The sequence below is a fragment of the Amblyraja radiata genome, chromosome 11 (assembly GCF_010909765.2).
Source record: "Amblyraja radiata isolate CabotCenter1 chromosome 11, sAmbRad1.1.pri, whole genome shotgun sequence".
NCBI classification, from domain to species: Eukaryota; Metazoa; Chordata; class Chondrichthyes; order Rajiformes; family Rajidae; genus Amblyraja; species Amblyraja radiata.
This window is the reverse complement of record NC_045966.1, coordinates 51,457,177-51,480,282: the sequence shown is the minus strand read 5'-3', so window position 1 is coordinate 51,480,282 and position 23,106 is coordinate 51,457,177. Positions and strand designations below refer to the sequence as shown.

At 41.4% G+C, this 23,106-nt stretch overlaps 1 protein-coding gene across 5 annotated transcripts in view; it reads right to left on the bottom strand.

Annotated features, from left to right (window-relative positions):
- Positions 1-8,992: 8,992 nt before the first annotated feature.
- The window catches only part of LOC116978635 (C-terminal-binding protein 1-like), a 109,136-nt gene continuing 95,022 nt past the window's right edge, over positions 8,993-23,106 (bottom strand). For all 5 annotated transcript variants that reach the window (XM_033029919.1, XM_033029922.1, XM_033029920.1 and 2 more), the window contains 3 exons: positions 22,707-22,834; positions 20,788-20,905; positions 8,993-10,604 (listed from right to left, as the gene is read on the bottom strand). In XM_033029919.1, coding sequence (XP_032885810.1) covers positions 10,421-10,604; positions 20,788-20,905; positions 22,707-22,834 — 430 coding nt within the window. In that variant the 3' untranslated portion in view covers positions 8,993-10,420. The remainder of the gene's footprint in view (positions 10,605-20,787; positions 20,906-22,706; positions 22,835-23,106) is intronic.

The window sequence follows — 23,106 nt, the reverse complement described above, 5'->3', positions numbered from 1 at the left end:
AAATAATAATAATAATAATAAATTTTATTTATTGGGCGCCTTTCAGACATCTCAAGGACACCTTACATAGGTTAACAGGAATATAAACATATAATCAGAATAAAATAAATAATAAAGACATCACAGAAACACAATTAAAAACAGAATTCAGTCCAAAAACAAAAATCAAAAACACAATGTGAAGAGAGAGCAGCGGCAGCTAAAGCGCGCCAGCGTCCACTCTCCCTTCACGGCAGCCATCTTGGACAAAGACTAACAGGATTACCTTACAGACAAAAAATCATCCCCCCACAATGGACACCACTGTGGGGGAAGGCACAATGTCCAGTCCCTATCCCAAGTTCACCCCAAAGTCAGGCCTATTGAGGCCACCGCAATTGCCTCTACAGAGGCCCGATGTTCCAGGCCGTTCTCACCGGGTGGTCTTGCCCCGGCGTCGGGAGAGTCCTCTTAGCGGCTGGGCCACCTGGAACGGCCGCTATCTAGCTGGAGACGGCGGCTTCCGAAGCCGACAAGGCCGTGCCGGTTTGGAGCTCCCAGGCTCCCGATGTTTGGGTCGGCGCCGCCCGCTCCGCTCCGCAGCCCCGCAGCCCGGAGGTGTTGAACACGGCGGTCTCAGCTCACCAGAGCTCCAGCGCGTCGATCCAGCGCGGCGACCCAGGCAAGGCATCGCCCGCTCCGCTCCGCGATAGCGCTCCAGCGCTGTGCCGCCACCGAGGCCGAGGTGCTGGGCGGTCCCCGCCAGGAAACGGCGCTCCAAGCCCGCTGGTAGGCCACGAGGACGGGTCGACGGGCAGCCCGGAGAAAAAGCTGCCTCACCGGCCAGGTAGGGACCTAGAAGTAAAATTAACCCCTACCCCCCACATTAAAAAGTCCATATCTCCAACGGACAAAAACAGGACTTCAGTTATAGGAAAGGGGAAATAGTCCAAAAATTAATATTTGCTTGGCGATTGTTTAGCTGTAAACCTCCCGGCAATCCGCTTAAACCTACCTGATCTCCCGGTTGCTAAACACTTTAACTCTCCCTCCCGTTCCCACACTGACCTTTCTGTCCTGGGCCTCATCCATTTTCAGAGTGAGGCCCAGTGCAAATTGGAGGAACAACACCTCATATTTTGCTTGGATAGCCGTATGAACATTGACCACTAATTTTAAGTAGCCCTTGCTTTCCCTCTCTCTCCATCCCTTCCCCCTTCCCAGTTCTTCCACCAGTCCTACTGTCTCCGACTACATCTTATCTCTGTAACGCCCACTCCCGACATTAGTCTGAAGAAGGGTCCCGATCCGAAGCGTCACCCATTCCATCTCTACAGAGATGCTGCCAGTCCTTCTATGCTACTCCAGCATTTCTGTCCAAAAATTAATGTCAGGTATTTCAGAAGTGAAGTCACATGACATGGACAGGCAAAGGATGGGGAGCGTTTGAAATACTCTTCCACCAATGGCAATTGGGGAAGAGACAATTGTGAATTTTTAATTCAATAATGAAAGCTTTCTATTGAGCACAGGGATCAAGAAATATGGTGAAAAGCAGGGAGTTAGCCGACATTATAGTAATTATCATATAGGCTTGAGGCTATTGTCTACTTGTATTCCATATTCTGCATTCCTGTATTTCAAAGCAACATAGGTTATTAACCTAGCCCATAGCTGCATATACCAGGAGCCAGTTAAACTGAAAGGTACTAATTTATGGGGTTCCAATATACAAAGACAGAAACATCCGCCATGGATTAAAGATAAATTAAAAAGGACATGTCATGCTAGATATTACAAACAATAAAGATCAAAATCTGAAGTTCATAGTTATAGCACCCATGCCCAAGCAAAATCTTCTCTATTTGCTTAAAATGGTATAAATCCTGATTGTACTGATAAACTTTACTTGCAAGAAAATAACAATAGTCCCTTCCTTGTTTCTATTTGTAATGACCTGCATTCGCTGACCCTTGCACTGCCAGAAGCTTTAAAATGTTTAATTAGAACCTTTTGTTTACAGATACGGAATAAGGTCATAAAATAAGCACCAGATGGTAATAATTTGGCAGCATACTAAAACCAGGTCTTATTTGCAGTCATTTTGGGAAAGAAAATGAGCTTGAAAAGTCGTAACAATCTGCAGACATTGCTCTTTTAGGCTCCTGGACTGAAACACACATCAGAAATCAATTCAGCAGCACTGTAATGAGAACTCTGAAAACATGCATAATCACACTCAAAATTAATGTTTGTTTGCGGGCGTCAGGGTTACTCCTTTCAAAGATTGCAGGTACTGTGGCAGTTTTTGAAATGAATAGCCATAACACCCACAAACAAAATGTGGGTGTTAGGACTATTCATCCTTGAGGTAAATGCATTTAATAATTATAAAAGTTTTGGGATTGAGATATTTGACACAATCTGTAATGGTAGGACTAGATAGAAAGTATAAAAATATATATATTCAAATAGTCAGAAGAGAGGTTGAATAAGAAATGCCAACTCAAGGGCGTTATGTGTCATTACAGATACACGTGGTGAGGGTACAATGGCTTCATGCAAGATCATGATACACGTATGAGGGAGCATTCAGCAGTGCTGCGGAGTCAATTAGATTCACATGGTCATGTGTCACTGAGGCCACATAAATGACAAGTGTTTTCTTTAGATAGGTGTGAACACAAAACACCATTGAATGTATGAAGAGTTACTGCATCGTTTGTGTTTTGTATATATGTTTTATTCAGAATCAAGTTTATTTTCAAATTTAAAAAAAGTAAACTTGATGGCCTTTTGGAGTCAGAGAGGAATTTTCCAAAGTTCCCTTGAAGTTGGCTCTAGATCAACTACTGGTGGGATTTTTCTGGCCTTCTCTCAGCAATTAGCAATACTGGCAGCTACACTATTTAATGTAGTAGAACACCAAAGATGACACCAACCACATTATTGGCTTTTTTTCGCCTCAGTAAACCCAAACCTTCAAGTTATTGAAAATAATTCAGTGGGAGGGTATCCATTTTTGGCATGAATATTGCTTTAGTTATGGCGTTTTCTCACCAAATAGTAACAGGCAGGACGACAACCAAAAATGGCCCTCATGAAGGCCACAGGTTCATAAAATCCTACCATTGTATTGTCAATGCCTCTGTTATCCTTGCAATGCCATGGTGCAATAAAACTACTTTTTATAAAAGATAGAATCTAATTAATGCATTTTGATATACTGAAGAAATGTAAAAAAAAACACAAATAGTTCTTAGAATGCAAGTGCAAGTGCTTCAACACTAAACAGCAATAAACGCATCAAATGTTACAGGATTTCTAAAGTCAATACAAGTCAAGTCAAGTCATGTTTATTTGTCACATACACATACGAGATGTGCAGTGAAATGAAAGTGGCAATGCTCGCGGACTTTTGTGCAAAAAGACAAACAACCAAACAAACTATAAACACAATCATAACACACATATACCTTTACATAATAAATAATGGAAGGAAAAACATTCAGTAGAGTTAGTCCCTGGTGAGATAGGCGTTTACAGTCCTAATGGCCTCTGGGAAGAAACTCCTTCTCAACCTCTCTGTTCTCACTGCATGGCAACGGAGGCGTTTGCCTGACCGTAGCAGCTGGAACAGTCCGTTGCAGGGGTGGAAGGGGTCTCTCATGATATTGTTGGCTCTGAAGTTGCACCTCCTGATGTATAGTTCCTGCAGGGGGGCAAGTGGAGTACCCATAGTGCGTTCGGCCGAACGCACTACTCTCTGCAGAGCCTTCTTGTCCTTGGCAGAGCAATTCCCAAACCAGATGGTAATGTTCCCGGACAAGATGCTTTCCACCGCCGTTGCGTAGAAGCACTGGAGGATCCTCGGAGACACTCTGAATTTCCTCAATTGCCTGAGGTGGTAAAGGCGCTGCCTTGCCTTACTCACGAGTGCTGAGGCGTGTGATGCCCATGTCATATCCTCGGAGATGTGGACTCCCAGATATTTAAAACAGTTCACCCTATCCACAGGATTCCCATTTATCCTCAATGGAGTGTACGTCCTCGGATGATGTGCCCTCCTAAAGTCCATGATCAGCTCCTTCGTTAATACTTAATAAAAACAAATTTTACAGTTTTAAGTTTAATTTTTCATTTCAAAAAGTGTTGCAACTCAGTCTTTGCAGCATCAGTGGATTTATCGTCTTTAATAATTAGCTTAAGGGCACCTGAGCAACAACCAAGACAGCACTGAATTGTAAACACTAAATACTTTTACTGCAGTAACTTAGCGGGACAGGCCGCATCTCTGAAGAGAAGGAATGGGTGACGTTTTGGGTCAAGACTCTTCTTCAGACTGGTTAGGGATATGGGAAAAGAGAGATATAGATCATGATGTAGAGAGATAAAGAACGATGAATAAAATATATGCAAAAAAGGAATGACGATAGAGGAAACAGGCCATTGGTAGCTGTTTGTAGGGTGAAAACCAGAAGCTGGTGCAATTTGTGTGGGGGAGGGATAGTGGGAATGCTGGGGCTACCTGATGTGAGAGAAATCAATATTCATACCACTGGGCTGTAAGCTGCCCAAACAAAATATGAAATGCTGTTCCTCCAATTAGTGTTTAGCCTCACTCTGACAATGGAGGAGACCTCATACAGAAAAGTCTGTATAGGAATGGGAAGGAGAATTAAAGTGTCCAGCAACCAGCAGATCAGGTAGGTTCGGGCAGGCTGAGCGAAGGTGGTCCACAAAACGATTGCCCAGTCTGCGTTTGGTCCCGCCGATGTACGAGTCCACATCTTGAATAACGGATACAGTGGATACAGTTGTTCAAAATTCAAAACTCAAAATTGCATTGATAATAGTAATGATCATAATCTACTCATAACTGATAACAATATGATAATTGATAATATGTACTATAGTACAAAAACTATGCCTTGCTCCTTTGTCTTATGCCTAATTAGCTATAAACCTTTAATCTGGCAACATTCAAGCTATAAATCTTTAATCTGGCAACATTCAGTTAATGCAAAAGATGGTTAGTTTACATAGTTGATAAGCCTCTTGTGATCCAGATTTGCTGACAGCAACTTGGTTAGCTCCATATTTGCTGATTTTCACAGATCGCATTCCATGTTAAGATGACAACTTCAAACTGGGATACACAGAGCTGATTTATGTTTGGTGGATGGCAAAGGGCAAGTGTTCAAACCACTTCTGATTATGTGTATTCCCCAAACACTGCGCAGTACCAACATTTTTAACTGTTTTCTAGGCCTCATCCCAATAATTAAGATGCAGTTATAGAAATTACAGTACATTACCCCTTTCTTTTCATTTATGGAATGCAGATTATTAATCAGGTTAGTATTTATAGCCCATTCTTAATTCCCCTTGAACTGAGTAGTTTACAAATCCATTTCAACAGATAAGGAGCCGACCAAATTGCTTTCAGCAAATCTGGATCACCACAGGCTTGTTTCCCCAAAGGCCATCAGTCAATCAGATGTGTTTTTAACATCGTTCCAGTAATTTCATGCTATTACTCATAAAAGCCCTTATTTCCAAGTTCCAGATTTGTTTTAACATTACCCTGTCACTCGTATTTTCTGTACAATCAGCCAAACCTCTAGTTTGCTTTTCTAATAATACGCCACACAATACTCTGTCTGTAAAACTCAATTTCTGACTTAAACCCCACACTTGCTTTCCCAACTTGCTATTGTGTCCATCCTTATCAAATATTTGTCACGATAAGAATCACATTCTAAGAGCCATTGGTTCAATGAAATGGCTATGCTCTTCATTTACAGCTCTTTATGTTCTCCGACTCCCCACCAGAGGAAGCAACCCTGAATTATTTATCACCTTTTTCTCCCGTTGCTGCACCCAGGTTTGTAAGAATGCTGACACAAAGAGCAACAACTGCTGTTTCGGGTTGGGACAAAGGATGTCATGTTCTCTTCCCATGCGCCCAATTTCCCAGTCTCAATCCTTCTCCCATCGAGCCACCAGATTCCAATCACTCCAAGCAGCTGAACCTCTCCTCTCCTATCTCACGGTTTATCCCCATTCGAGAACACTCTTACCAATTTGGGGGAGGGGGTGGGTGGAAAGAGAAAAGAAAGTGGGTGGCTAGTATAGTAAAGAGATTGAACTTTTGGGAGTAAAATAAGAGAGATAAAATTAACCACCTCAGCTTGAGAAAGTGCCAAAATAGTAAAACAATATTTCTCAATAAATATTTAATGCTGGTATGGTCACTTGCCTGTTGTCAATGAAACACAAGTTCCTGGTCAGCTTGCAAATTGGTCACACTTTTCAGAGTGATTGGGCTTGATTTTTACTTTTGATCACAGCTTGAAAGATTTGGAGGTGGGTAAGTCAGTCCGTAGATTACATATAATTAGGCAAAAGTGAAATTGATAGATATTCCTGGTCATTCCCTTGCTGCTACACAGTTGCAGAGCTGCCAACATTGGGACTTTCCAATCAGGGAGATTTTTGCGAGCGAGTGAGCACTTGTGGGTGGGGTCCAGGGGCTCATGAAGCTCATGCATTTTAGCCTTTCTGACACCGTTTCCTTGCACAAATTTTCATTGATTCCTGAGTGTTTTGGCACTAAATTATTTGATATCGATCTACTTAGTCATAGAAACATAGAAAATAGGTGCAGGAGTAGGCCATTCGAGCCTGCACCGCCATTCAATATGATGATGGCTGATCATCCAACTCAGTATCCTATACCTGCCTTCTCTCCATACCCCCTGATCCCTTTAGCCACAAGGGCCACAACTAACTCCCTCTTAAATATAGCCAATGAACTGGCCTCAACTACCTTCTGTGGCAGAGAGTTCCAGAGATTCACCACTCTTTGTGTGAAAAATGTTTTTCTCATCTCGGTCCTAAAGGATTTCCGCTTTATCCTTAAACTGTGACCCCTTGTCCTGGACTTCCCCAACATCGGGAACAATCTTCCTGCATCTAGCCTGTCCAACCCCTTAAGAATTTTGTACGTTTCTATAAGATCCTCCCTCAATCTTCTAAATTCTAGCGAGTACAAGCCGAGTCTATCCAGTCTTTCCTCATATGAAAGTCCTGACATCCCAGGAATCAGTCTGGTGAACCTTCTCTGTACTCCCTCTATGGCAAGAATGTCTTTCCACAGGTTTGGATCTTTCCTCAGATTAGTCAGTCCCATATTAAACATACAGTATGTATTTACAACTACAATAAGAATCTTGGTTTCTTACCTTTTATGCCTACTTAAAATTCCCTGCTTGGCGAGGAGGACTGGGGTGTAGATGTACTTGATGTAGATGTACTCCTTGCTTGCAACGACTCATATGTAACTTGCTTTGCTTTGCAGAGGAGGTTCTCAGAGAACTGTCTTTCATGGCAAGGTATACCTGCATTACTGATTTTCTCAATCAGTTAGGGCTGTAATATTTGAAGACTCATTGATCCCCTGAAGTCAGTTTTATTTTTTCTTATGATGCTGAAAACACGTTCACATGCCGCATTTGAATGTGGCATAACAAGAAGTCCCTTCATGACTTTACTGTGTAAAGGGAACCTGTTGCAGCCATTTGCATCTTTCATATTGGAGATAATATCCCACTTCTTGTCCACTCTGACGGCTACATCTAACACTTCCCGTACCTCACTGAAACTTTCAACCTGATAGTTTGCATACTCCACTTCCAGTTTATCAACTATATCAGAACTAGTATCACGCAGAATATTTGGGAACTTCTCCACAAAGTACATCACAGATGCAAAGGTTTTAGTCTTCCTTGAGGTAACATCAACTACTTCAGCTTCCTGTAGCAACTGGACATCTAGAGGCCATGTCTTCAAAGCATAATCAATATTTAATTGTTCCTTCCCACTCAAAGTTAAACTTGCAATCAACTTACTATAAAGGTTAGCAACTGTCACTTGCAGTCAGCACTTTTAGAAGCACACCAAGAGACACAAAAATAGATTTATAATGATGTATATTTTTGGAAGCAATTCCAACCCACTTTCCAAGTTGAATATTACCTGCAAATAAACCAAAGCATTGTGTGCAACATTTCACAGTCACACCAATCTACTTGTTTTGAACATGTTCCCGACTTTAGCACAGATGGGCATTTAGCCAGAGGGCTGAACTCAATTAACAGCATTTATAATGCACAAAGGGGTAACCTTCTGGGGCAAAACTCTCAACACTTCTCCTTGGCTGCATTTCCGGTCAAGATGATAAATATAACAGTGCTGGAGGTACTCAGTGGGTCAGGCAGCGTCTGTGGAGGTATGAACGGGCAATGTTTCAGGGCATGACTCTCCTGTGTCTTCAGATAATTAAGTTGGAATAAGTATCTAATGGTCTGTAAACCTATTTCCTTTGGTGCTACAATTTCTAAAAGTTGTTTGGGAGACAAGAGTATAGAAGCTCGAGTGGGCTTGAGTTTATAAAGACAGGTTCATAAAGGCCATAACTCTTGCCCATTTACAAAGATTTGTAAGACATTTTACTCCAGTTGACCCATTGTGAGTGCACGGGATTGAACACAGGTTACTGGAGCTTTGAGGCAGCAGCTCTACTAGCTGCGTAATTCTTCAAATTGACAACATTTCGCGTTTGATAGTTATTATATTTGCTTCAACACCAGCATTTAAACAAAACTAGTTTATATGGACACATTGGTTCATGAATATAATAACAAGGAACTTCAGATGCCAGTATATACCAAAGATAGGCAAAATGCTGGAGTAAGTCAGCGGGTCAGGCAGCATCTCTAGAGAAAATGAATAGATGATGTTTCAGGTCAGGACCCCTCTTCAGACTTCTGAAATGTCTGACGAAGGGTCCTAACCTTCCATTTTCTCCAGAGATGCTCCTGACCCGCTGACTTACTCCAGCATTTTGTGTCTATCTTTGATTCACGAACAGCTCCACTTTCCCAGATAAAGATGAAACTTACTGCAAAGCTCACATCTACCACAATAAACACAGTAACTGCTTGAAAGGTTTCAGAGTTATTTTTGTTGGTTTTATTAAAATATCTCATACCAATGATTACAGCCACAAACATGATTGTTTCTAACAAAAAATATATGATCAGGGAGCAAGAAGGCATGAAAGATTAAAAACTTATTTAACAATTGGTGCTGGGACTCACAGTTTCAATGGCCATAACAGCACAACAAAATGATTCTGTTTGAATTCCTAACCTGGTTTCTATTTCACATTACAATTGACAAAAATTCTCATTCTAAACCAAAAATAACCTTGGGTATGTTTTGTTTTGAATGTCAAAATTCATTTGTGAAAATTATGGTGCAAATATAATACTGTTGCTTCAAGTCCCTTCAGGTGCACTTGATGCAAAGTTGTATTGGGACACTGGTGAGTGCCAACATATTTAATGCTTGTAGAAACAAATCCTAAAAAGCCAACTGCTTTTAAAAATTAGATAAAGGAGAAAAGCCAACTGGCCAGAGCAGTTACCCAATCCACACTTACTACTAGTGCTCCATGCAACAAGCCAAGTAAAGCCCATGTGCTGCATATTAAGTTAAAACCATTTCTCATCCAGACCATTTTGGGGAGATGGGAGGGGTTGAGGGAGAAAATAATTTGAAGGTGGGGGAGAGAAAGCAAATGAGAGGGGAGCGTGAAATGGAAGGGGAAAAAAAGAGGCAAAAGTATGAATAAATTGATGCTAGAAAAACAAATGACAACAGGGACAGCAAAATTGAGTCAGACTGCCCTGTAGTCTTTTTGAATTGCATAAACAAGTAGATATGGCAGATATCAACAGTAAATGAACTTCTCGGAGACTGGACCAAGAACATCAGAAGCATTGTTCTTTTTCTTTTAATTTGATGGGATACAAGGAAAATGTGTAAGAGAGCAATCACATTTTCTGTCTACTATTTCATTGTATTTTCCACCAAATACTGTAATTGGGAGACCAGTTATCTGACTGTGGTTGCTGGAACCTCCATAGCCACTGTAATAAAGATGCTGAGGGGACCTGGTGCAAGTTGCCAAGTAAAAATAAGACAAGAAAAATCATGATTTTTTTTCGCCTGAGAATTCTGTGCACTGACAAAGCATCTCCATATGCAAAAGTAGGAAGTATTGTATATTTTCACTTTTTCTTTTTAAAAAGTATATTCACAGCTAAACAAATCTGTGGCTTCTACAAAACTGTACACAGACAGAGTACATTCATGGCTGACTTGAGGTACTACAAGGTTTCTTTCCTTTTCATACAAGGTCACAGAATTACAGACGTCAATTGGAAATGCAGTAAGACTCCACGCTTCATTTAACTGCACTTTGTAGTCCCAGTTATTTTTCTTTTTTGCTGCGAACTTTCGGGCTGCTTCCTGACAGAAGGTTAAAAGGTCAAAAAGGTGAGGAATGCCATTTCTTTTCTTTTGAAAGCTGCTATTGGTCAGCAGGGATATCTCTGTCTGGTTCTGCTTTGACTGTCTGGCTTGGGGATGGTGTATGCGAAGGATGTGCTACCGAAGGCATCCCGTGTTGCATAGGGATGGCACCTGTTACAATTCCTTCGACCGCTGCTGCAGGGATGCCTGCTGCCGTTACCCCGACCACTCCACTTGGGAATCTGTAACAAACGTAACAGCCATTAATTAACAGCACCACAGGGGAATAAATTGCATTATTCAAAACATGCAGTTTCATAAGCTCCATTCTAGATAGCTCTCTAGTTCATAACGAGCCAGATAAAATTAAGTTCAAGGGCACCTTATTGACATTGAGGGATGAGGGAATGAAGCAGAAAACAAAATAATGTTTCTGCAGTCATACAAACAAGAAAAATAACCAAGACACACAATTAACACAAACATCCATCACAGTGAATCTCCAAACACCTCCTCACTGGGATGGAAGGCAAAGTCTTGTCTCTCCCCTGTTCTTTATTCATCTCCCGATATTAAAGCCCCCGGCGGGCGATGGTAAGTCCCGCGGCCGTTAAGGCCGCGCCGGGCGATGCAAGGCCCTGCTCCGGGTCCCGATGTTGGAGCCCCTGGCGGGCGATGGTAAGTCCCACGGCCATTAAAGCCGCGCCGGGCGACGTAAGGCCCCGCTTCGGGTCGTTTTTAACCCCGCGATTCAGGCGTGAGAATTTGCCGTTGCGGGAGCTCCGAATAGCGGTCTCCCACCAGGGACCCACGATCTCCCGATGTTACCGTCCACCGGGCCTGCAGCTGGAGCCTCTGAAGCATGGTCGCAGCCGCACGCCACAAGGAAAGGTCGGGTCCCCCGTACAGGGAAGAGACTTAAAAGTTCCCCCAGCCCCCCCGCCCCCCCGCATATTCACAGCTAAAAATAATATATAAACCACAACCAAATCATGCACTTAACAGTACAAAAAGGAAAAAAAAGACAGACGGACTGCAGAGGCTGCAGAACCCAATGCTGCATTAAACTTTAGAGTATAGCATGCAACAGCCCCTACGGCCCACCGAGTCCATGCCGACCAGCAAACACACTGTACACTAATCTACATACACTGGGGATAAATGAACAAGTTTTACAACTTACCCAAGCCAATTAACCTACAAACCTGTACCCGGAGTAAACCCACGTGGGCATGGGACAATGTACAAACTCCGTACAGACAGCACCCGTAGTCCGGATTGAACCTAAGCCTATGGCACTGTAAGGCCACAAGTCTACCGTTGTGCCACTATTCTGCAGTTAGATGCAGAATGAATCAGTTTTTAAAGTGGTATTAAATATTTGTCTGCACAGATTTAAAAAGTAAAGAGGTTAGGAATTGAAGTGATTTTGGAGTTATGAGTTCATTGAACTATCGAAACAGCCAAGGAGGGTATGTGAACAGACTGGATATCCTGCAGTTGCACAAATTGCATTGATTTGGGTGATTTCAGATAGGGAAGTTACTGCTGCTCTATAAATAAGTATGAGTAGGAAGGATGCAGATGCTGGTATAAACCGAAGATAGACACAAAATGCTGGAATAGCTCACGGGAGGAATGGGTAATGTTTCGGGTCAAGACCCCTCTTCAGGCTGAAAGTCTCAGGAAAGGGAAATGAGAGATAGTGACAATGATGTACAGAGATATAGAACAAATTAATGAGAGATATGCAAAAAAGTAACAATGATAATGGAAACAGGCCATTGTTAGCTGTAGCTAGGTGAGAACAAAAGCTTGTGTGACGGGTGGGGGAGAGATGGAGAGAGGGGGAATGCAAAAGTTACTTGAAGTTAGAGAAATCAAATTCATACCCCTGTGTTGTAAGCCGTTCAAGCGAAATATGAGATGGTGTGCCTCCATTTTGCATTTAGCCCCACCCTGACAATGAGAAGGCCTAGGACAGAAAGGTCAGTGTGGGAATGAGAAAGGGAATTAAAGTGTTTCGCAACCGGGAGATCAGGTAAGGCGAGGCAGACTGAGCAAAGGTGTTCAGCGAAATGATCGCCCAGTCTACGTTTGGTCTCCAGGGGTTTTAACAAACAAAAGGCCGACATCTCGATTCATTACTGGATTTGTTTATCTGATGCAATTTTGTGTCTGCGAAGAGAAAGATCTGATGGCACAAAGATGCTTCGCCTTGGTGGTCTGGGAAATACCCATTCTTCACACAATATCCTAACTAGATTATTGACACTTGCTGTTAATGGAACTTCTCAGTGGGCAAAACAGCGACCATGTTTCCTGCATTAAAATGGTTCAAACATTACTGTACTTTAAAACTTGACTGGTTGCAAAGCATTTTGAGACATACCAAAATGAGTGTGAAAGGTGCCTGTTTTATTTTTAAACCTCATTAACTGACAATTTAATAAGCTAAAAACCCCTCTCCATCCCCCCCCCCCCCCCCACCCCCCCCAAAGTACTGTAGGGCAACCATGGAATGACCAAAATCATCAAAAGTGCCCTCGTGACAGGAAACTACTGAGTGGACAGCGTAGGTTCACCAAGTTAATTCCCGGAATGGCGGGACTGACGTATGATGAAAGAATGGGTCGACTGGGTCGTAATCGCTGGAATTTAGAAGGATGAGATTTCCTATAAAAACATATAAAATTCTTAGAGGATTGGACAGGTTAGATGCAAGAATTTTTTTTCCCTGATGTTGGGGGAGTCCAGAACCAGGGGGCACAGTTTAAGAATAAGGAGTAAGCCATTTAGGACTGATATGAGGAAAAACGTTTTCACCCAGAGAGTTGTGAATCTGTGGAATTCTCTGCCACAGAAGGTAGTGGAGGCCAATTCACTGGATGTTTTCAAGAGTGTTATATTTAGCTCTTAGGGCTAAGGGAATCAAGGGATATGGGGAAAAAGCCAGAACGGGGTACTGATTTTGGATGATCAGCCATGATCATATTGAATGGTGGTGCTGGCTCGAAGGTTGAATGGCCTACTCCTGCACCTATTTTCTATGTTTCTAACCTAGAAACCCACAGATATTTGAAATGTGGGAGGAAACCGGAGCACCAGGAGAAAACCCATGTGGTCACAAGGAGAACACACAAACTCTGTACAGATAGCACACGTAGTCTGGATTGAACCCTGGTCTCTGGCGCTGTAAGGCAGCAACTTTACCGCTATGTCACTCAGAAATAGAATTACAGGGCTATACACTGGCACTTCCGGAAAGTCAGTTACAAAATAGTGTCAAGAGCTGGGCTCTCTTGCCCAGGTGCATCCTGGGACCAAGGATCTGGTAGGAATGTTTTTTTGTTGTTGTAAATAATGGGAATTTCTCTGCTTAGCAAGAAATGCAAATAATGAAAAATTCAATGATCTTCCATTGTCTGCATCGACTGGCAGCCAGAAACATACTCATCTGCCTGTTAAAGAGAATGTACCACTTCACAATCTGCATGGATGACATCCTCACACGTTGGCCATTTACCATATATTCACAACACTAAGTGTGACGTTGAACACACCAGCCATCAATCTGCCGACAAAGATAAGTAACTTGGGCACAATTACAACAGGGACTGAATGGGAAAATCTATGGAAATGTCCATATGAATCAGCAAAAGCTATGAAAAGCATTCATTTTCTACACCATATCAAGAAATGAGGGTAAGTGGGTACAAAGCCTAATTTTATTCAATGATCCAACATCAAATATTCATCCAAGAACATTAACGTAATGTTCACTTTACATTAAGTGAGGTTTAACTTAACTAAATCAGGGCTCCTCAAAACATTTACTTTAAGCCATATCATCTCCAAACTCATGGAACTTGCGAGTCTGCACTCCCCCTCTGCATTGGATCCTCGACTTACTGACCAACAGACCACAATTGGCAAGGATAGGTGACAAATCATTCTCTATGATAATTCTCAACACTGGTGCCCCTCAGGGTGCATTCTCAGCCTCCTACTATACACTCATGACTGCAGCCAAAAACTAATACAACTCAGTTTACAGACGACACCACCGCATCAATTAATGACAATACGAAGTACAGAAAGGAGACTGAGAACCTTGTAACCTGGTGCCAAGGCAACAACCGCTCCCTCAATGTCAGCGAGACAAGGAGATTGTGAATGACTTCAGGAAGCGAAGCAGTACACTCACCTTGATATACAACAATGGTGCCGAAGTAGAGATGCTCAAAAGCTTCTAGGAATAAATATCACCTGCAATTTGTCCTGGACCAGCCACACCGAAGCTATGACCAAGAAAGCACATCATGCCTCTACTTCCTTGGAAGGCTTAGGAAGTTCGGCATGTCCCCAACAACCCTCACAAACTTCTACAGATGTGCCAGAGATGGCATTTTATTGTGATGCAGTAAAGCCTAGTTTGGGAACAGCTCCATCCAAGACCACAATAAATTTCAGAGAGTTATGCACGAAGACAGACCATTACGCAAACCAACCTCCCTTCCATTGACTCCATCTATACTTCACGCTGCCTCGGCAAGGCAACCAGCATAAGGACCAGTCTCCCTCTTCTCTCCGCTCCCTTCATGGAAGAAGTATTGAAGTCTGATAACGCATACCTCCAGATTCAGGGAAAGGGTCTTCCCAGCTGTTATGAAGCAACTGAACAGTCCTTTCATCAGCCATAGTTGGGTCCTGACTTCCCATCCACCTCAGAGATTTTTGAACTATCTTTAACTGGATTTTATCATGCATTAAATGTTGAATCCTTTATCTGTGCACTGTGGATGGCTTGATTTTAAATTAAGCATAGTCTTTTTTTACTACATAGAATGCAAACAAAAGCTATTCACTGTTGGTCAGTACATGTGACAATAATAAACTAAACAAAGATGATTTTTAATGAGTGTTGATTCTGCAAAGTTAAATAGCTTATATAGACAATTGATGACTGTTCATTAAGCAAGATCACAGTAATGCTACAGAGAAACACTCCTTCAAGACACTATTTTAGAAAGAAAAGCAGGTTTCAGTGCATTGAATCTAAAGACAAATCAACCAAAATAACATTAAAATTGAATTGTTCATATCATGTCTGAAGAAGGGTCTCGAACCGAAACGTCGCCCATTCCTTCTCTCCAGAGATGCTGCCTCACCTGTTGATTTACTCCAGCATTTTGTGTCTACCTTCGATTTAAACCGGCATCTGCAGTTCTTTCTTACACATGTAATAACCTCAACTACAAAAAAAGCTAATAGCTGAGTATTTGCTTGCTTCCAATCAGTTTCCATAAATACAGACAACACATGCGTTTCACTCATATCTACAAATTGTCCCAAATCCGAGCTATTGATTAAACACATGTGCATATGGTTCCCAGAACTCAGACCCCATGAAAATACATGTAGAGAGCTATGTGGAGATCAAGCAGAAACACCGACAGTCTGCACGTACCACACATTACCACAAACAATGGTTGCTATTCTACAACTGGAATTCTGCAGTTTGATTTTAGGGACTAGATGAAGATATCAAGGCAACAATTCTCAATTTTGTGCAGTGCATAACACAACATGAATAAAAACAAGCACCTTAAATTCACAGCTGCTCAATGGAAGGAGGAACCACGTAGCTCAGGATGCCTCATGGAAGGCAATTACAAAATCACGCACAAAGCTGACATGTTTTGCCAGGATAATTTGTAACCAGAAATATTATCTTTCTACCAAGAATGAAGCAGAATTTTCAGTTCTTCATAATAACATTCTGGAGTAGAGTTCTGAAAATGAACATAGGATGAAGGAAGGTCGGAAAATAAATTGAGTACAGTAAAATAATGAGATTCTTACAAGGTTATAATGTTTAAAACCAGAAATGACAGTCACCAGAAGGAATGTGTGGTTGAAGAGGCTTTGGCCATCTTTACTCAGCCCTCTGGGGATAAGTGCTGAAAGGGCATTGTAAATGTTACAACACTGTTCAAAATATGGGAGGGCAATAAATCATAAAGGTGGTGGCCAGTCAGCTCAAATACAGCATTGGGGAGCTTCAGATAAATCTGGGACAGAATTAACTGGAAGCACAAACTGAAAACCAGCATGCAAGAGCCAAATCATATGTGACTAACAAGTTTTTTGAAAGTTTGAGTATTGATAAGGGGGGTGAAGTATTTGATTTTTAGTTTCAAATTGCAGGTGGAAAGTACTACATATAAGCAATAGCAGATATGATCTCATAGGATTAGAAAGGATGATTATAGGGAGATCCAAACTTCCGAAAGGCCAAAAGTTTGTGGTGAACGGTAACTTTTTCCACACTGTTCAATGTTTCCCAAATGTTAATATCATGTCATCTTGAGGAGAGGATTGCAAATTGAACATTGTGTAGATGAAGCAGGGTGCTTGGAAGAATGAAGAAGGGCAACATAAACTAAATGGCACTAGTTTAAAAGGGAGGGCATAGTACCTGGAGAGTACAGCACAGAAACGGGACCTTTGGCCCAAATGATCCAGGACAACTGTCCAAATGAGTTTAAACATGCCTCTACCACCTCCTCTGTAGCTTTCCATATAACAACCACATTGTGGGAAAATATTGCCACTCAGACATCTCCTAAATTTCTCCCCATTCACCTTGCACATATGCCCTTCAATTTTAGACATCAAAGCAAAAGGATGACTAACTATCCTATCTACTCTCCTCAATCATAATCAGGTCCATCACAGGTTGCAAACACCTGACGTATGCACTGGTTATGTTTACATACTGGGATTGGGAGTCTGGCAGGACAGATTTGCTGACTGCCTCAGGCATCTTCTGCATGTGGGAACTCAGTAACTCATGACAATATATGAACGGCTGACAATATATGAATGCCATGGTTTAACCACGCACTGCCTTTGGTTAGCAATTTGAATATATTGCTATGGCCCAATTTGCTGCCGTTTTTTTGGAAATCTTCATTCCTGAGGTCCAAAGTTTCCACCTTCCTTAAAAGGATATCTGTAATAAGAGTAAGTTGACATGTCTCAATGACTACTGACTAGAGGCATTATATCCATGATGATGAAATGCTTTAAGAGGTTACTTATGATGTATATAAACACCTGCCTTGCTAAGGACCCATTGCAATTTGTCTGCCATTATAATAAGTCAGCAAAAGATGCAAGCTCGCTGCCTAACCATTCTGCACTAGACAAAGAGAACATGTATACCAAGCTGCTGCTCATCGACTACAGCTCAACGTTCAACATCATCCCCTCCAAACGTATCAGACTCAGAACTGGGTCTCTGCTCATCACTATGTAATTGGTTCTTCAACTTCCTCACGGACAGATCACAATCGGGTCAAATTGGCAACAGCACTTTCTCCTCAATAATCAACACAAGAACACGTCAAGGCTGTGCTCAGTCCCTTGCTCTATTCTCTTCTCTCTATACCAATGGCTGTGGAGCCAGACACTTCTGCATCATCATCTTTAAATTCACTGACATTACCACTATTCTTGGCAAATAACAGGTAACAATGAGTCAGACTATAGGTGGAAGATTGAAAATCTGATTGAATGGTGTCAGAACAACAATTTTGCTCTTAACTTTAGCATGACTAAGCAGTTGATTATCCACTTTTGATGGGGAACTCCAGGGATCCATTAACCTTTCTTCATCAATGGTACGGCAGTAGAGAGAGTGAACAGCCTCAAGTTCCTGGGTGTGCATATCTTTGATGATTTGCCCTGAGCATAGAATGTCAATGCAATCACAAAGAAAGCTCATCTACTTCCTTGGAAGATGTGGAGATTTGGATGTCAATGACTACTCTATCCAATTACTGCATGGTATAGTGGAGAGCATAATGACTTGTTGCTTCACAGTCTGGATTGGCAGCTCAAACACCCAGGGAACAAAGGAGACTACAGAGGATGGCAGCCAATATCCAGTTCATCATCAGAGACCCACATCACCCTGGCCAAACTCTCATTTTGCTATTACCATCATGAAGTTGGTACAGGAGCCCAAGAACTATGATCACCAGGTTCAAGAACAGTTTTATCCCAGTAGTCATCAGGCTCCTGAACAATACTGAATACTAACCTCAGCAACTATGATCTTCTATGTCTTTGGTTGCATTGAGGATGTCAGTTTTTGCATTATTCTGGTTACTATAAAACCAAACCCGTTAAGCTGCAGCTAGTAAAAATTCAGTTGTTCCATAGTCAGTATACAAGACAGACTATCGACAGAAGAGCCAAGAGTGTTTTATTGTCATATGACCTAAACAGAACAATGAAATTCTTACTAGCAGCAGCATAACCTTAAACAGATCACAAGATGGAACCTCATTGTAACTTGGGGAGGACCTGTAAACCTCCAAGATCACACACCAGCCTCCTGTGCCCTTGTGAGAACATCCAAGCCACTGAATCACTCACTTTAGTAAAAGCCTTCCATCCCAGGCAACATCACAGTGAATCGCTTTTAATGCTACAACGTCCTTCTTGCAGTGTGCCAACCAGAATTGTACACAATACTCCCAATGTCGTTTAACCAATGTTTTGTACCAATGTAACATGATATCCCAACTCTAATGCTTTTATATGCACATATCATTGAAAATGAAAAAGACACATGGCAGAGTACAAAACAAAAAAGAACGTGTAAGAAAGAACTACAGATTGTGGTTTATACTAAAGGTAGACAAAATGCTGGAGTAACTCATCAGGCCAGGCAGAATCTCGGGAGAATAGGAATAGATGACGTTTCGGGTAGGAACCCATCTTCAGATTGAAAGAGGTTGGGGGCGAGAGGGGGTAGAGAGAAAAACAGGAGGTGAGAAAAAGCCAGAATATGTCAGAAAAATAAAGATGTTTTAAAAATGTTATTGAAATATTAGTTACATCTCAGTTGGAATACCATAACCAATTCTGGGCAACACTCATCAGGGAGGATGATCTTGTTTTGGATGATGCAGGCAAAGCAACTTCAAAAGTGAGCAAATTAAGGGGGGAGAAATTGTGATTGTTCTCATAGTAGCAGATAAGGTCAAGGGGAATCTAAGAGAGATGAAGGACTAAGGAAATTAAGAGAAAATTTCAACAGCAGAAAAGTACGCACACCACTCACACATACAAGATAAATGGCTCAACAAGGGAACACAAAAGATAATTGACAGCAAACCAAGAATCAATTGGTGCAAGTGGCTGCCAGAATGCCATTTAAATGTTTGTGAACCTGGGCAAGATACAGTATATACAGGTTGATGCTCAGAGGGAAATTTCCTAGAATATTTTCTTTATTTAGCCCGTTCTTTTTTATTGTTGCTCCCAAGGAATTTGCATGCGTTCACGAGTAATGGAGTGAGGATATGCAGAAGTCACAACAGGTTATGATGGCACACAGTCAAGTGACCAGCTGGTCTTTCTTCAGTATGTACACATCTGTATGTTGGAACAGTGACAGATTATTTGAAGAGCCATCTGGTACTGCCATGCTGAACAGATCTTTGTTAATCCTCTAATCCCAGTGCTACATTGAGCAGATTTTCTCTTTTATCCACTACCCCAGTACTGCAATAATTACATTCGCTATTTAAATATTGTAGCACTGAGACATGATGTTTATCAGGTTTCCTACTTCAAATTTTTTTTCCAATTGAACAATGCTTGAAAGGCTCCCCAGGTACTTATCATTACCAAACAAGGCTGAGGAAATAAAGGCAGGGACATACTGCACAAAAAACAAGGCCTACAACTCGCTACCCAAACTAAACAATCAAGCACCTACTTATGCTAATCCTCATTTAGTCTCCATTATTCCCCAAATTCTACCACTCACCTACACATCAGGGACAATTTCCTGTGGTCAATTAACCCACCAACCTGCATGTCAAATATAGGAGGAAATCAGACCACCATGTGGCCACAGGAAGAATGGGATACAGGCAACACTGCAGGTCAGGATTGAATCTGGCTCAAGGGTGCTCTGGAAGCCGGAGCTCCCGGAAAAAAAAACTCCACGCGATCACAGGGAAAACGTATAAACTCTGCACAGTCAGGATCCGCATTCAGGATCGTACCTGGGTTACTGGCGCTGAGGCAGCAGCTCTACTACTGTGCCGCCCAAACAGTATTTCTCAAAGTCTCAGTTTTCATCAGTTTGATCACCATATGGATGACAGCCCATTGCTCATATGCCCTAGGTGAAAAGTGTAATTATCCTATGTGATCTCAAGACTGTATGGATTCCCAAGCCAAAGTCACTAAATTGCACCTGAACAAGTGTTTTTTCTTTGGTAAAAGCACTGCATATGTACACTCTGATTGGAGTAAGAGTTGAAAACAGGCATTTTTAATTCAAAAGGATTGTCAGGCTTCAGAACATAAAATAACATAACCAAATCGCTTTTCTACCTGTAAGCAGCTCCATTCAGCTCAGGATGTACAGCTACAGGGTCGATGCCAGTCCATTGTGAAGCTGTGGCAAGATACTCTTTGTTCACACAGTTTTTCAAGGTATCTGGAATCCTCCCTGTGGAGAAGCAGAGAATACAAGTTAGTATCTGACTCAAGATACTTAATGGACAAAAGATCTCCAGTCTTAGGCATCAATAGGATACATGCTCACACTACACACCCATCTCCCCAATGAAAAGGTGATTTGCCAAAGAAATGCTTGTAGTCTAAAGTACATGAATGCAGCACCAACAGAGCCATCCTCACACAATGTTTCTCAGATAAAGAATATGAGTTCTCATCAACTGAAAGGGGAAATCAGAGGAGATAAACTCAGTTTAAATATCACTAAAGTTAACATTCCAGAGCAATTGCTTTATATTCATTCAAAAATTGTGTTTAGTGTTTTATCATGTTGACTCTGTTTTATAATGGGATGGATAGTGCACTTTGATTCTGCACCCAGATCTTTAACTGATCCATATCCGGTTTCATCCTTTGACAGCCTTCTTCACTGTCTGCAACTACACCAGTGTGTGTGTATCTATCTGTATCTTTATCTGTGTATCAATCTATATCTATCTATATATATATATATATATATCTATCACAAACCACAGGAATCCAGCACAGATCCCTGCAGACACCACTGGTCACAGACCTCCAGCCAGAATAGCAGCCGTCCCACACAAATATTGAATGATTTTCTACTCAAGAGCAAGATGTAACAATTTTTATTTTTCTATTAAAGAGCTACAAACCTTAAAGGATGAAGGAAGTATAAATGTTTTCAAAACTATTTTTGAGTACCATACGTAGACAGGAATGCAAAGTTGAGTCAAGAGTCTCATCAACCATCATCTTATTAAATGATGGAGCAGACTTGAAGGGTAGGGAGGCTACTCGTTCTCCTACTTCACATGCTCAAAATACCTGTAACCGCTGAAATGAAGGGGAAAATTGCTGGAAACACTCTTGGAAATCAGGCAGCATCTGCCCTAGACTTGAAACATCAACTCAGTTTCTCTTTGAACACATGTTGCTCGATATGCAGAGTGTTTCCAGCTAATTTTTAATTAATTCCTATGCCTGTATTCTTTCCTCGATTTTCATTGGTAACTGATTCATAAGGAAGATGAAAAGGTATGAGAAGAGTTACAACAAAGCCTTTCCACAAAAAGCAAGAACACATTTTTACTGAAGTTTGTGCCGTAATTGTTTTCGACCACAGGATGGCACAAGTACACTTTGAAGGCTGACAGCAAAGCACACTGTCCTCTTGTGGCTGATTCAGGATTTGGCTCTAGTGCTCAAATTGCATGAGGAAATCTGAAGTAGGTTTGTTATTAAGCAATTAAAACACAGCTGCAATTAAAAACTAAATCAATTTTAAGAACACTTGTGAATGAATAGAATATAAATAATTGTTTAAGAAGGAACTGCAGATGCTGGAAAATCGAAGGTAGACAAAAATGCTGGAGAAACTCAACGGGTGCTGCAGCATCTATGGAGCAATTGTGTCTGCTTTTATGGAAAGCACTGCTTATAATTATAATTGTAATATATTTAAAATTCTTATACCTGTACTCAAAACCCTGTACAAGTTTTCTGTCCTCCAACTATAGCTATTCCAGATCTCAGGAATCTTCCAATTCCAGCACACCCCAATTTTCTTTGTTCCACTATATGAACACAGCATTTTCAGTGAATTTTATTTGACCCTTTGCCTTAGAAGTAGCAGTGAAAGTGTTTCAAAAATAGAGACACCAGTCGGACGCACATATTTGATGGGTCGTAAACACAACAGGTCACTGTCAAGGCCATTCCTCTCAGTTTCCTAGTTAATAGCATCGGAGAGATCAAACATCACATCATACCTGTAATAGCTCTTCGGATTTCTCTAGCTGCCTCTTCTCGTACTTCGATTGAAGCCTGCTCACTATACCATGCTGTGTGTGGGGTGCAAATGAGATTTGGTGCATCCTTCAAGGGCCCTTGACTAAAGCTAAAAGACACCAAGCAGGAAAAAAAATATTATCTTGGAAATCAGAAAAAAACATTGTATTAACGAGCAGAAAAACAGCATACATTAATATAAATGCATCTTTTTTGTTCTACAGGTTCTAATAGACCTGTCCTTATTTTCTTCTTTGATTTGAGTGCATGGATATTTGAACATCAGGTTACAGTGGCCATGAATTCATACAATGACTTGAGATGAAGCTAAATGGATGAATGTTAAGATTTCATACCAGAATTATCTAGGACAGAATTCAT